General features: G+C 34.7%; 2 protein-coding genes across 2 annotated transcripts; one reads left to right on the forward strand and one right to left on the reverse strand.

Moving 5' to 3' along the window:
* The first annotated feature begins 2,694 nt into the window (after nt 1–2,694).
* On the forward strand, nt 2,695–9,837 carry LOC140782735 (probable amino-acid acetyltransferase NAGS1, chloroplastic). The gene is made up of 10 exons (XM_073129467.1): nt 2,695–3,112; nt 3,694–3,781; nt 3,952–4,160; nt 4,491–4,642; nt 5,072–5,489; nt 5,988–6,085; nt 7,491–7,602; nt 7,777–7,936; nt 8,822–8,894; nt 9,420–9,837. The coding sequence occupies exons 1-10, from the start codon at nt 2,783–2,785 to the stop codon at nt 9,574–9,576; spliced, it is 1,797 nt and encodes a 598-aa protein (XP_072985568.1). The 5' UTR covers nt 2,695–2,782; the 3' UTR covers nt 9,577–9,837.
* A 1,020-nt stretch (nt 9,838–10,857) lies between these two features.
* LOC140781470 (uncharacterized) lies at nt 10,858–13,385 on the reverse strand. Its single transcript, XM_073127446.1, has 3 exons — nt 11,606–13,385; nt 11,378–11,484; nt 10,858–11,274 (listed from the first exon to the last, which is right to left on the reverse strand). The coding sequence occupies exons 1-3, from the start codon at nt 13,383–13,385 to the stop codon at nt 10,858–10,860; spliced, it is 2,304 nt and encodes a 767-aa protein (XP_072983547.1).
* Nucleotides 13,386–14,219: the final 834 nt, after the last annotated feature.

The following is a 14,219-nucleotide window of genomic DNA, read 5'->3' on the forward strand; positions in this document are numbered from 1 at the left end:
CACTAGTACTAGTGATCCATTATTCTTTTTAATTTTATTATTTATTTAGGTATTTCTGTCTTAATTAATACAAATAGATTTAGACATTATTTATTTTAATAATAATACATATTCATCATTATGATTATTGTTAATTAAAATTTATTGATGATTAATTTAGGTTATAAAATATTACACATAAATATAGGTAATACTTATATATATATATTTATTTATTTACTTATATGTATATTAGATTAATAGATAGATTTGTAAATTATAATTATTATATTTATATTCTAATATTCTTATGATATACATTTTAAGTAATTCTATTAATTTATTATATATTTTTATTTTTGTAACAAATAAAATACTAGGCTTATGTATTTATTTATTATTTTATAAAGTAGTCTCTAATTAATCAAGATATAATTATAGTTAGGTTTTCATCTATATTTGTATTTTTATTTTTATCTGTAATTAAAAATCTAGCTAGTTATAAAGATAAATAGAAATTCTAAAACCTTCTAAATCATCATATATTACATGAACGGATTTTAATTAGATAAACGGTTAACATCATACTACTTAAATAATTTCATATTCTGACCCCCCTGTTCAAGATCCCATGGACTTAGCTATCGAGGCTTGATCATTGTCGTAGCAATGTGAACGAGTGGTTGTTTGGTATTTGTAGTGGTGGTGAGTAGTCTTATCCCCTAAATGCTTTTCTAAAATTAAGTTAGATTATATATTATGTACATGCATGTTTTGGCCTCCAACATGATTATATGACTTTATCTAGAGATAATTACAGTCGAGCATATTTTATCATACATCTAATCAGGCTGATCATGGATATGAGTATGGTGATGATAAATAGAGATGATTAGAGATGATTATACTATTATGACTTTATGTCGGAGTGATTTCTAGTATGAGTGTGCATGTGATAGACTAGCAGGAGTATGCATGTGTTAGATACATGGTTGGAGTCTAAATTGCATCATTTTTCTCTTGATTCCTATTCCACCTAAATTCCTATTATACATTGCCTCGTTATCGTACTAGATATATGCATGTGATCTATCATTTAGAAAGAAAGCATGAAATGTGACTGATATGATAGTTGATAGAAAGCGTGAGGAAACCCAAGTGGGCGCGAGGGTTAGGACGTGCTTGGTGGATGATTGATCGCTCAACATAGTCGCGATCCTTTTGGCCTTACGTTCGAGGTCGTTAGTCTGTGTGCGCAGCAAACATTCGGACACATGCCATTCGCCAGGGCATATATGACGAGTTATCCTCACGAGATTTCTATCAACTAGAAGGGTGCCCGGTCTGGATAGATGTTGATACCCTTAGCGGATGGCAGCGTATGGTTATATTTGAGATACTCCTTACGGATGGTAGAGTATGCTCGGAGCCTTTGGGCATGATGTTGAGACTGTGTACCGGGTGTTGACTATGCTTAGTGGTCTAGTATGATGATGACATATAGAGCTGACATTGATGACTGAGATGTTGAGAACTACATATAATTTTATTCTCATCTGAATACCTGATTATCAAGTGGTCAATTTACATCATATATGTTGCATTTGATATCATAGCATGGTCATAGATGGCATGCATCATGTGTCATATTTGAGAGAGTCATGATGATACTATGACATAAAGATTTTCAATGATTATATGCTTTTATCAGTTATGATATATTATCTATATTTTAATTATATATTATTGAGATTGCATTCATACTCTCATTCATAACATGATGCTCTTTTTGATTCATATTATCCAGTATATGATTTACTCTTTGTTTGACTTCACTAATTCGGGGTAAGGTCTATTCAGTGAGCCTTTAGCTCATGACTCTCCTTGTTTTCTCCTTTCCAAAAATCCAGGTGAACGAGTGGAGCAAGATACTCCCTTAGAGATCTTGCTAGGGGGTAAAGAGTAGTGTGTGGTTAGTGTTATGCGTTAGATGTGTTATCTTATTTGATGTATTAGTGGACATCCTCCAAAGTGTGTTCTTATCCTTAACTTATATTTTAGCAGGTGATTTTATACTTGTATAATTATATATGTACTACCATTGTGTATATATTGTGGTGAAAAGCTCTTGATTATGTGGTGGCTTGTGTGGGGCCCAAATAGGGTTATCCGTGTACTGTTAGCAGTTAGACTTATGTTTTTCTTAGTTTAGATATTGTGGATAAATTATGATGTTTATACAGGTTTATTTGATTGTTAGTATCTAACCAAATAGTCAGATGCCACGCACGTGCCATGTGGGCTCGTGCCATGCACGTGTTTAGAGTTGAGGGTGTTACATTTTAGAGTGGTATCAGAGCCTAGGTTTTATTAAGTATCCGGCATATCATCAAGAGCTTTTGTACATTGTCACCTTGAGTCTAGGGAAATGCTGCAGTCTTAGGGTTACGTAAGAGATAAATTTTAAAATTTTATTTGATCACTAATCAGTTGATGAATTTGACTATTTTCGCAGAAAGATGCTACCCCGTCGCAGAGGTTCACAGTCTAGGGTGACCTCATTAGTTGAGGCCCCTAGTAAGACCCTAATACCAGCAAATGCTGATCTAATCAGAATTTATTTTTGGCCTCGTAAAATGCTTAATTGCAAGGGTTTTATTTTACGGGTACAGTAAAATATAAATTTTAAGTTTTGGTAAAAAAAAAATTAAAAACAAAGTCTGGTCAAAAACTCCGCATCTCCTCTGAATCTCGCCCGCCAATTAGGGTTTCTCTTCCAACTTCCCTCGTCCCTCATCCCTTAATGGCTACTTCCTGCTCCAAACCATGGATCTCCCCTCGCGCGCTCGGAATATCCCCGGATCCCAAGAAGAGCCTCCGCCTCCTCCCGTCTCGAACAGTATTCAGATCTGATGGTCGCATTCTTCGACGCAGGCCTCTCTCGATCCGTTGTAGCTTCGATGTGGATTCGGATAACGGCGTCTCCAGTGGCTACCCGGATAGGGAGAATGACCAGTTCGTGGGGTGGTTCCGGCAAGCGTGGCCTTACATTAGGGGCCACAGGGGAAGCGCCTTCTTGCTTGTCATATCCGGGGAAATAGTGGATAGCCCCTACTTGGATAGCATTCTCCAGGTATTCTATTCTCCTCGTTTGTTCTTATCTTAGTGTAATCGGACGTCCTGAAAACTTATGTTGGTGCATCTGAGTCAGTCTTGTTTCTTATCACTTTGTGGCTCGAAAATTTATGTTTCGAGCACAACTTGCAATTTATGTGTTAGAACATTAATGTTGGTCTACTAGTTATAATCTATCTTTTTTTTTTTGAGAAGATTATAATTTATAGCTAAGATTCAGACGTGGTAGAAATCTGTTGTCAGTTGTTAAATCGGTTTGGCCTATACAGAAAGGCGATTTTCTGGTGTATTGAATCATCGTTGTTTGAAAATCTGACATTAACTCTAAAGATGACATTCCTACAGAATAGTAATCTTGAGACTTTTATATCCTTGTCTTGACTCACTTCAAATTAAAACTCATCTATTTCCTATCAGGCTATCACACAGCTCCATTTAGTTCACCTTAATTTTTTGGATGTTGAGGATATTATACTTGGCAAGCCTAGGAAGTAGGAACTACATTTTAGCTAGTAGCCTATTACTATGAACTATGAAGTACTTGTTTTTTATTGTAATTTTGCCTGCATCTATTTGCAGGACATTTCACTTCTTCATGGTTTGGGGATTAAATTTGTCATAGTCCCTGGAACCCATGTTCAAATTGATAAAATCCTGGCAGAGAGAGGTGAGGTTGCCTTATATTTTGCCTACTTTGCTCATATGTTTGCATGCCATTATGTTGAAAATGTACTATTATGAGAACCTAACAAGTAAATGGTTTATAATGTCAACTCTCAATCTCATAGTGTGAAATTAGCTCCAATACATTCTTAGCATGAAATTCTGTACTTCTAGGAAGCAAGGGCAAGTACGTGGGTCGCTACAGAATCACAGATTCTGATTCACTAGAGGCTGCAATGGAGGCTGCTGGGAGGATTCGTCTTACAATAGAGGCAAAGCTTTCTCCAGGGCCACCAATACTGAATCTTCGACGACATGGTGAAAATAGTCGTTGGCATGATCTCGGTGTTAGTGTTGCAAGTGGCAATTTTCTCGCAGCTAAGGTGAGAATACTGTATGGCTTGCTAGAACTGTATTCTGATGTAGACTTTACCATTTCCAGAATCATGTTGATAGAAGGCATTGTTTAGTTGCAAATTTGAAAACTCTGGGCTGATAAGGAGGATGGATCTACTGAAAGAACTTTGAGGGAAGTCATGATGGTTCTGGCACATTGCCCTGTCCTAAAGAAATTTCTGATATTGGGTTTGTAGCTCTTCCAGGAACCAGGAATAGTATTGCCTATTAACTCTTTGAGGCTAAAAGACATCCCTAGTTTCATTCATTTACGCTCTATTAACTAGGTCAATGAAGTAATTTTCCTTTTTTGTCAGAGAAGGGGAGTCGTTGACGGCATAGATTTTGGAGCGACCGGTGAAGTTAAAAAGATAAACGTTTGCAGTATAAGGGAAAGGCTTGACAGGGATTGTATAGTTATAGTAAGCAATTTGGGCTATTCAAGTTCAGGAGAGGTACTAAATTGCAAGTATGTACATTACCTTATATTTATTATTCTAATATCCAAAGTCCACTACTTTTCTTTATTATTCTAATACCAGGGAGCCCACCATAAGAGAGGGTCTGTAGCTTTTTATTTGTAGATTTTCTAATCTAGCTGGAAATGAGTATGTGGCATTTGAAAGTGACTTTGCAGCATTGTGTTTATTCACAAATTTTCAAATAATTTCTTATTATTGTTTAAGCTTTTATTGGACTTCCCTATCAAGATGACTTACACCAGTCTCATCGAGAATATGATTTTTTTATTGTTTATTCCTAATTTCCCCGACAACAATTTTCTGTTAGCAATTACACGTAAATGCTTGTTTGTTATGCATTTTCTATTGGTTCTTTAGAAATCCTGTGAACAACTGAACATAATGATTGACTCTCATTTTATCTTTGCATTCTTCAGCACTTATGAAGTTGCTACTGCTTGTGCCTTGGCCATTGAGGCAGACAAACTGATATGTATCGTAGATGGCCAAATTCTTGATGAAAATGGACGACTTATTCGTTTTATGACTCTAGAAGATGCAGACTTGTTGATCAGAAAGAGAGCTGAGCAGAGTGAAATAGCTGCAAACTACGTGAAAGCTGTAGATGAAGAAAACATTGGTAGTCTGGACATACAAAAGACCAGTAGTTACAGTTCTTCGACCGGCATAGGCTTTGGTGAAATGTACAATGCAACATTCCAAAATGGTGTTGGGTTTGATAATGGAAATGGTCTCTGGGCTGGTGAACAGGGATTTGCTATAGGTGGTGAAGAGAGACTAGGCAGATTAAATGGTTATCTTTCAGAATTGGCTGCTGCGGCATTTGTTTGCCGGGTAAGGCTCTTGTTTTACTCTTGATAGTGTTCTTCCTACTTGGTGCGATTGATGTAGTTTTGCTTCATACTGTTTTTACTTATTCTGGGGGGATCTTGTTCTTCTCTTTTTAACTTTGTGGTAACTACTGGACAATATTATTGTGCTAGAAATTTTTTATTTATTCACTAAAGAGCATCAGCAAAATCATAACTTTTCTGAGGATTCTTAGATTTGTTGATCCCGTCCACTGGTATGGGATGTCATATACTAATGTTTTTCTTGTTTCTGTTCCCTCTCATAATATAATGGATAAGGTGATCTCTTAAAATCACGATAACATATTTGCCCTAGGGAGATTTTTTAATTATTTGGTAGTTACACTTATTGGCATACTTATCCTGGCACTGTAATATGAAGAATGGCAAACCATTTTCTATTTTTTATAGAGTAAATGACTGCTCCACTGCAAAAGTATGTTCTTTTAATTGGTGTCAGTATTTTTCTTTTCTTTTCTAGGGTGGAGTGCAAAGAGTTCATTTGGTAGATGGCACACTTGGTGGGGCCTTGCTTTTGGAATTATTTACGAGAGATGGAGTGGGGACTATGGTTGCTAGGTAAAAAACATGTACCTCTACTATTTTGTTCTGTTCTTTCACTACTTATATATGCATATATCATTGCCTTTATCTGTATGTCATCTTTAATATATATATACACACACACACACATTGTTATCATGGTTTACTACTTGGCAATAGGTCATATTATGAATTTTTAGTCTAGGCTATCTTTTAGACCCCTGGTACCTCCATCTTGTTGTCTTGCTTTTCTTTTCAATATCAAATCAATGCAATAGACATAGTCATGCACAATATCTCCTGTGACATGGCTTATCTTGTCATTATATAATTTCCACAGATATTCTCCTTGTAGTGCTAAAAAGTCATCTTTTTATGACATCTCCAATTTATCAAATTTGTGGATCATTAGGTTCTTCATAGTCTCGATGTCTATTAAGTGAAGGTGCAAATCTTTTATCTTTCATCATCTAATCATCCAAGTTAGAAAGGGCTATCATCTAGTCAGTTATTAAAAGAAAATAGGGATAATTTCACTTAGACCCCTAATTTATTATTGTTTTCCACATACACTCTTTGAAATTTTTTTATCCACATATATACTCTGATCTAAAACAATATCTATGTAAACACTGAAATTAAGAAAAAAGAATTAACTACATGGATTTTTTGAGGGGGGTCTATGTGGTAAAAAACGTTTAGGGGTGTATATTGGAAATGGTCATAATTTCAAAGGTGCTAATTTTAATTAACCCTATAAATTATTCATCTTTCTAACAATTATTGTTTATAAATTGAGACTAATATATTCTAGTTTGGGCTTATTTAATTGATCTTCTCTCTAGACCCATGAAATAAGAAGTTGGTATTTATCTATCGATGAACAGTTTTTGGTGTAATAAAATCTAATAAACGACTTGCCTCAGAACTGCTCTTAGGGGCAAAAGGGCAGTATATCCTCTAAAGCTACATACGATAGTGCCTGACTGCTTGTCTTTATGAGCCACTGTCACCTCAGAACTGCTTCAATTTGACATCCGGTGGCTTAATCTAGATATATGTGAACCTACTTTTTTCTTGGTATTTCAGAGGATAACCAGATGGGAATATTTTAGATAGTTGTTTACAGAATCTCTTATTTTCTGCATAGATTGATATAATTCTATAGCATCAATCTGTAGTAGCTAAAGGCATCTAACGAAGAATATCAAGCTTATTATCTTATCTTATTAACAAGGGAACCTTTTTTTCTTGTTATATTGAGTTTTTGATGCTGCAAGATATACACATCATATTTGTTAGTTGTGGTTGTGTGAAGTTCGTATTAGTGGAACTACTCCAATATTGTTGGAAATGCTAGCAAATCTTGTTGTTACCTTTCTTCTGTGCAAATATGTGATTTAGGGCAGCACTATAATGTGCTTTCATTTATTCATTGTAGTGATGTATATGAGGGAACTCGGAAGGCTACAAAGGAAGATCTTCCTGGTATAAGGCAACTTATTCAACCGTTAGAAGAATCAGGTGCATTGGTTCGAAGGACAAATGAAGAGGTCAATGTTGTCTCAAACTCCAGCTCCACCCTAAACACCAAAATACAGAGACAGATTCAATTATTCTAAGAAACATATAGCCTTTTCTTTCATTTAGTTCAGGCATTGTGAAATTTTTTTAGCTAAATCTAAGCTACTAAAGCAATCTCAACTGAATTATTTTTTTCACTGCAGCTTCTTAAATCGTTGGATTCATTCTTCATTGTGGAAAGAGATGGATCACTTATTGCCTGTGCTGCACTTTTCCCTTTCTTTGAGGATAAATGTGGTGAGGTAGCTGCTATTGCTGTCTCTCCAGAATGTCGTGGGCATGGACAAGGAGACAAATTGCTTGGTATGATCTTTCATATCTTCTTATTGCTTCTATCCTTTTTTGAAATTATCTTTTTCCTTGTTTTTGAAAATTTAAGTGCAACAATTTCTCTTTCAGATCATGTATATGTGGAATAAATTTCGGGTACCAGATTACTATCTCCGAAAACAAAGCTACTAAATGCTGGTTTTCACATCTGTGATCACTAGCTCAGAGAATATTGTTAGATGATTTACATTTCTTTCTCTGTGCTGGCGGATTCATTGTGCTCTCATATAAATGGATTGCCAATGATCTTCCATTATTTCTCGACTAAGCCTCTTCTGGAAAATAGGTGGTTGTCTAGGTTGCAACTAACAACTAGTTAAAGGCTCCATAGGAGAATTATCTCTTTGTAACTTTCACCAAATGCCTGGATGATTCTCTTTGAACATTTATGACTGCTTGGATAAATGGTTTTCTTTGTCTCATCATGCTTCACATACTTTATTGTGCATACTATGATTATATCTCAACCATCTTCCTGTTCCTGGCTGAATCGTAGTTATATTGTTGTCACTAGTATGTATGCTATACTAAGTCGAGCCAATACAGAGATATATCTATAGACTAACACATTTGAAAATCTTTTAGATAAAAAGAGGTTTACAAGATTGCTGTTGAACTAATATCAACAGTATCCTTCCCAGCACAGAAAAGGCCAAGACACTCATACTCTGCTGCTGTATAGATCGGTGGATACATTTGCATAAATTTTATTTATTTATTTATTTTTTCAGATTTTATTGGGCATGAGTTTTGTGGTTTTGGGAACTTGTGGACATAGTTGGTGCTTTAAGTATTACACATGATTGTATATCTGTCCCTTTGGTTAGGTCTTGCATATAAAGCTGGTTTTTTATACAGATTATATTGAAAAGAAGGCATCTTCTCTTGGACTAGAGAGACTTTTTCTGCTTACAACTCGAGCGGCTGACTGGTATGTTTCTTGAAGTTGTATTTCTGAGATATAAGAGTCACTGTTTTAGCCCTTTCACTACTGATGATGCTTTCAAGTGCTGATCAATGAATTTGGACCATATAGTTATTTCTGCCTCTGTTCATAATATAAATAGGTGTAGCCATTCTATTTGACTGGAAACTATAATTGAAGTGTCAAATTAGGCTGTCTTGCTGATATCTACTTTTGATGTCTTCTTGGAATTTGATACAGTTTACATAGCTGCTAAGTTTTGAAGTAGGTTGCAGTAGAGGTAACTTTCGTTTATTTTTTATTTCAAATATCAAATTGTAAGGCAACCTTGAGAAACTTTGTGCATCAGATCTGAAACTGGAAAGAGATCAATCATATTCTAATTATGTAAAGTACTGTTTGGCAGAGTCCATATCTGAAGACTAAAACTTACCTTGATAGTACTGCAGAATTTATCTGAATGAAGTATATCATGAACACTATAATTCATCATTGTCCTAATGGTAGCTACTGGACAATGCTATGATACAGGTTCGTGAGGCGTGGCTTTTCTGAGTGTTCTATTAATTCCATTCCGGAGGTGAGAAGGAAGAGAATCAACCTGTCGCGTGGATCTAAATATTACATGAAAAAACTGCAACCAGGCCTGGATGGAAGTATCATCAGGCCTGCCTTTGGTTATTCATAAGCGAGAATACTTATTTCCTTGTTGCGGATAACTTATATTTTTGACTGAATTCAGCCACACCTTATTAAATTGATCTTCCTTGCTTATTTCTTTGATGAGACAGTAGTAGTAGATTGCAGTCGGTTTAAATGAGATGGATATCGAGTACTGTTTGTTTGAGACATATTGTGTCAACAAGAGATGGACAGGAGGGACTATATTTAAAAGTTCTCGCAGATACATTCTAAACTATAGATCAGACAAGAAAAGTATCATCGTAAATTTTCTTTGCCTGATGAACTTTTCTCTTATTTATCTGTCCTGTTCCTTTGCTCATTGTGATAAACCTCATCTAAGCTCCCACTCATTCCTACCTTGTGGCTCTTGGGATGGGTGGGGAGAGGGGTTGGCCTAACATATTCTTTTTCTTTTTTTTTCAATAGGCTATATTGAATACGTGCAATCTTTTCACCGTTCTGCCACAAGTGCCAATGATACAAAGTTAAACAGCAACAGATGAGGCTGTAGGGCCAAAAATTAAATTTAGTTCTTGTCATAAGACAAAACGACATAAAATTTGTTCTTCACTGAATATCATCTATATTGTAGAAATTGATGGAATATAGCACCATAGTGGCAGCCTTGCTGGATTTCTTTTGATGCTACTTGCTGTTGTCAGTAGCAAAAATGTTGCAAATTAGATGAAGTTGAAGCTGCCCACAAAATCTCAGGCACCTACTCTAAATAAGGTGCAAAAAAAGTGAACCTCCATAACTGTTCAAGTGGTACATTGGATCCACGCATTTGTCCTGACCTCAGTATAATGAAGAAAGATGAAGATACCAAAAATAACAGGTAAGCAACCAAAAAGGGGTAAATATAAACAATGTTTTGAAAGGCGGCCGCGGATGGCGGGCGGTCACCCCACTGCCTAGCGCCTAGGCGGAAGGCGGGTGACAAGGCGGTCTAGCATTTTTAATATAAAAAATTATACATATCACAAATTCACAACCATAATAACATAAATACATAAATAGCAACAAGTTCTAAACCATAATAACATAATCACAATTCACAACCACAATAACATTACCACAATTCACAACTATAATAATATAAATACATAATCAAAGATTCAAAATTATCACAACCATAAGTTCCTAGCAACAAGTTCACAATCATAACAAAATAATATGATAAAACATATCAAAATTATAAGGTCCATAACAAATAACATATAATCAAAAATTCAAAATTATCAAGTTCATAACAAGTTCATAATTATAACATAAAGGCCATCTTCTAATCTTCTTCACAATCTATGGGAGGAACTTCATTGACCAAAAGATTATCATCGGAATCATCATCAAATTCTAGCTCAACATCCTCCTCATCATCTGTTTCTTCATCCGACTCAATTAATTGCTCATCTAGAGAAGTGGAAGGAGTGCTACTAGTAGTAGCTTGAGTAGATCTAGTGCTCCTCCTTGATCTTAAATATTCTTCGGCTCCTGATGCTTCTGTCACCATCTCCCAAGTTAACCCTTCACCTGGAAAGACCTCTTGCTCTACATGATTATTATCCAACCATTCCCTTGCATTATTTCTTTCTTTTGAAACGACTGGATCCTTCTCTTTCGCTATCTTTCGATCCTTCATTCTTGCATTAAATTGTACATAAACAAGATCATTTAGCCTCTTCACTTCCAATCTATTTATCTTCTTTGAATGAATCTGAAATCATCAAATCAAAGACTAAATCAATTTGATAATAAAATTCATCAATTTAGCTTAGTCAATACAATGATTAATGATATATTACCCATTCAAAGGAGCTCCAATTTCTTTCACATCCTGAGGAGCTACATGTTAAATTAAGAATCTTAACCGCCATACATTTCAAGTAGGGGGTATAACCATAAAAATTAGCTATAACCACCAATGAGCTATAACCATAAAAATTAAAAAGTAACTTAGTAACATACAAAGAATAAAACTGTAAAAGACATGTTTTACACTTTTACAACATATGCTAATTAATAATTATTACCTGGGTTGAATTCATCATTGTTAACTTCTCTTGTTAATCTTGCTAGCGGTCTCCCAAATATCCCAGTGGCATCCTTATATGCTTTCATCTCCACATTTGAAATGTGAACTTGAATGGCTTGATCTGGATAAAAGTTCTCAATACAATTAAGAACACCATCCATTACATTAAAGTCAGTCTCCATCTCATCCAAATCTCTATAAAAATAGTATGGATTTAAGTAATATGCAGCAGCGTGGAGATGTGTATCAAGCTTTCCATTTGTGTAGTGATCAATTGCATCTAGAAAAGGCTTGGAAGATGTCTCATTATTATTGAAAATATTCTTTATTTCTTTCTTGACATCTTTTAATCCACCATATATGAATCCCATTGGTGGCTTTCTTTCACCATCAACAATTCGTAGCAACTTCACCAAAGGAGTGAATACTTTAACTGCTAATGACACTTGCCTCCAAAATTGGTTATTGAGGATAGTAGAATAAACCCTCTTTCCTTTCGCAGTTTTTGACCATTTGCAACTTAAAAATTCATCGGAAGTAAACATAAGCCTTAATTTTTCTTTCTTCTCCAAAAAACTTTGTAATGTGAGAAATGAAGTGGCAAATCTTGTAACCCCGGGTCTCACGATCTCCCTTTTTTGTGTAAACTGACGCATCAAACTCAATGTTTTGTGATGTCCATAAATGAACACAGTGATTTCCCTTCCACGTTCAATTGAACCCCTAATCCTTCCTTCCTTTGATATCATCTCTAACATCAAATCTATACAGTGGGCAGCACAAGATGTCCAATATATACGAGGATAATTTTGCTTTAGCAACCGTGCAACTGCTAAATTAGCAGCAGCATTATCAGTCACAACTTGAAGTACATTTTCCTCTCCCACTTCCTTGATACCCTCAACAACAATATTGTGAATGTATTCACCTGTATGTGAATCTTTAGAGCAATCAACTGAACGTAGAAAACTAACCCCCAGCTCACAATTGACACATAAATTCATAATGCTTCTTCCTTTTCGATCTGTCCAAGCGTCAGTTAAAATGGAGCAGCCATTTTTCTTCCATGCAGCTCTATGGTTCTCCAAATCATCATTTGTTTTAGCCACTTGCTTCTTCAAAAGTGGCTCACGTAACTCATGCATAGTTGCCGGCTTGAACCCCGGACCATACTGACCAACTGCTTCCATCAAAATATGAAATGATTTATCAGTTACAACATTAAAGGGAATGCCACACTTATAAACCCAATGAGCTAAGTACATTAGCACTCTATCTCTTTGTTCTTTTGCAAAAGTATCTTTTATACTTGTCTGTACCATCTTCCCCCGCTCTCTAATTGAAACTTCTGGATCAATAGATGTGTATTTGTCTAAAGGACCTCTACTTCTTGGCCTTTTACTTCCAACTTCTAAAATTTCTGGATCTTCCTTTTCTCCAAATATATTTACTTCTGCTCTCAATTCTGCTTCCTCTTTTGATTTATCCTCCTTTCTCCTTTTGTTGCCCTCTATATGCTCTTTAATAGCTTTTTTTGCCTCATCTGTAGCTTTTGGACAAGGCGCAACATCACCTCTAACATGAGCAATATGCTTCTTGAATCTACTAATTCCTCCCTTAGTAACCTTCCCACAAAATCTACATTTCACCGTATTGACATCAATTTTATTTGGAAGGTATCCATATTGCCACCCTGGATCATTGGAGCCAACAGGTACAAAAAATTCAGATGAAGTTGACCTAACTACAGACGGTGTTTGAGAGGAATTAGTGGTCATATTTGACTATCTGTATTCTGTAATGAAATTGGGCAAAAAACAAATATGATTGATAATTCATAATTCACATTTCAGATTTAAAAATAGTAATTAATTACTGTTTTACCTTCTCCAGTAAAACAGATAGTAAGATATTTAGTTATTTACTAATTATTGATTACTAATTTACTCTCTAGTTAATACTTAATAACTTAATCCAGTAATTCACTAATTCAAAAGAAATGTTAGAGACAGATTAACACTAAAAATTAACTCACTGTTAAATCTTAATCTATAATCTTAATTTCTGAATTAATTAGAGGAATTAAGAAATAAGAAACAGAGAAAAAAATATTATCAGATAATTACTGAATTAATTTCTGAATCAAATAATTAACAATCTTAATTAACAGAATTAAAGAAAAAATAGAAGAAATGAGGAACTAAGTAATAAGAAATAGAGAAAAACTGAAAAACATATTATCACTTATCAGATAGTTACTAAATTAATTTATGAATTAAGTAATTAACAATCATTAACAGATTAGTAGATTACTAATTAACATTCAAGTATTCAATAGATTAGCAGAAACAGAGAAAAACTAATTAACTAGAGGAATTAACTAGAGGAATTAAGTAATAAGAAACACTGAAACAGAGAAAAACTAAAAAATATATTATCAGATAATTACTAAATTAATTTCTGAATTAAGTAATTAACCATCATTAACAGATGAAGTGATTAACTAATTAACGAACATATTATCATTATTATCAGATAATCACTAAGTAACTAATAGATTAAGATTTACCTACTTTAGACAGAATTGAAAATTAAAAAAAAATTAACTACTT

The sequence above is a fragment of the Typha latifolia genome, chromosome 2, assembly GCF_019914945.1.
Source record: "Typha latifolia isolate L0001 chromosome 2, TyphaL0001v2, whole genome shotgun sequence".
Lineage (NCBI taxonomy): Eukaryota > Viridiplantae > Streptophyta > Magnoliopsida > Poales > Typhaceae > Typha > Typha latifolia.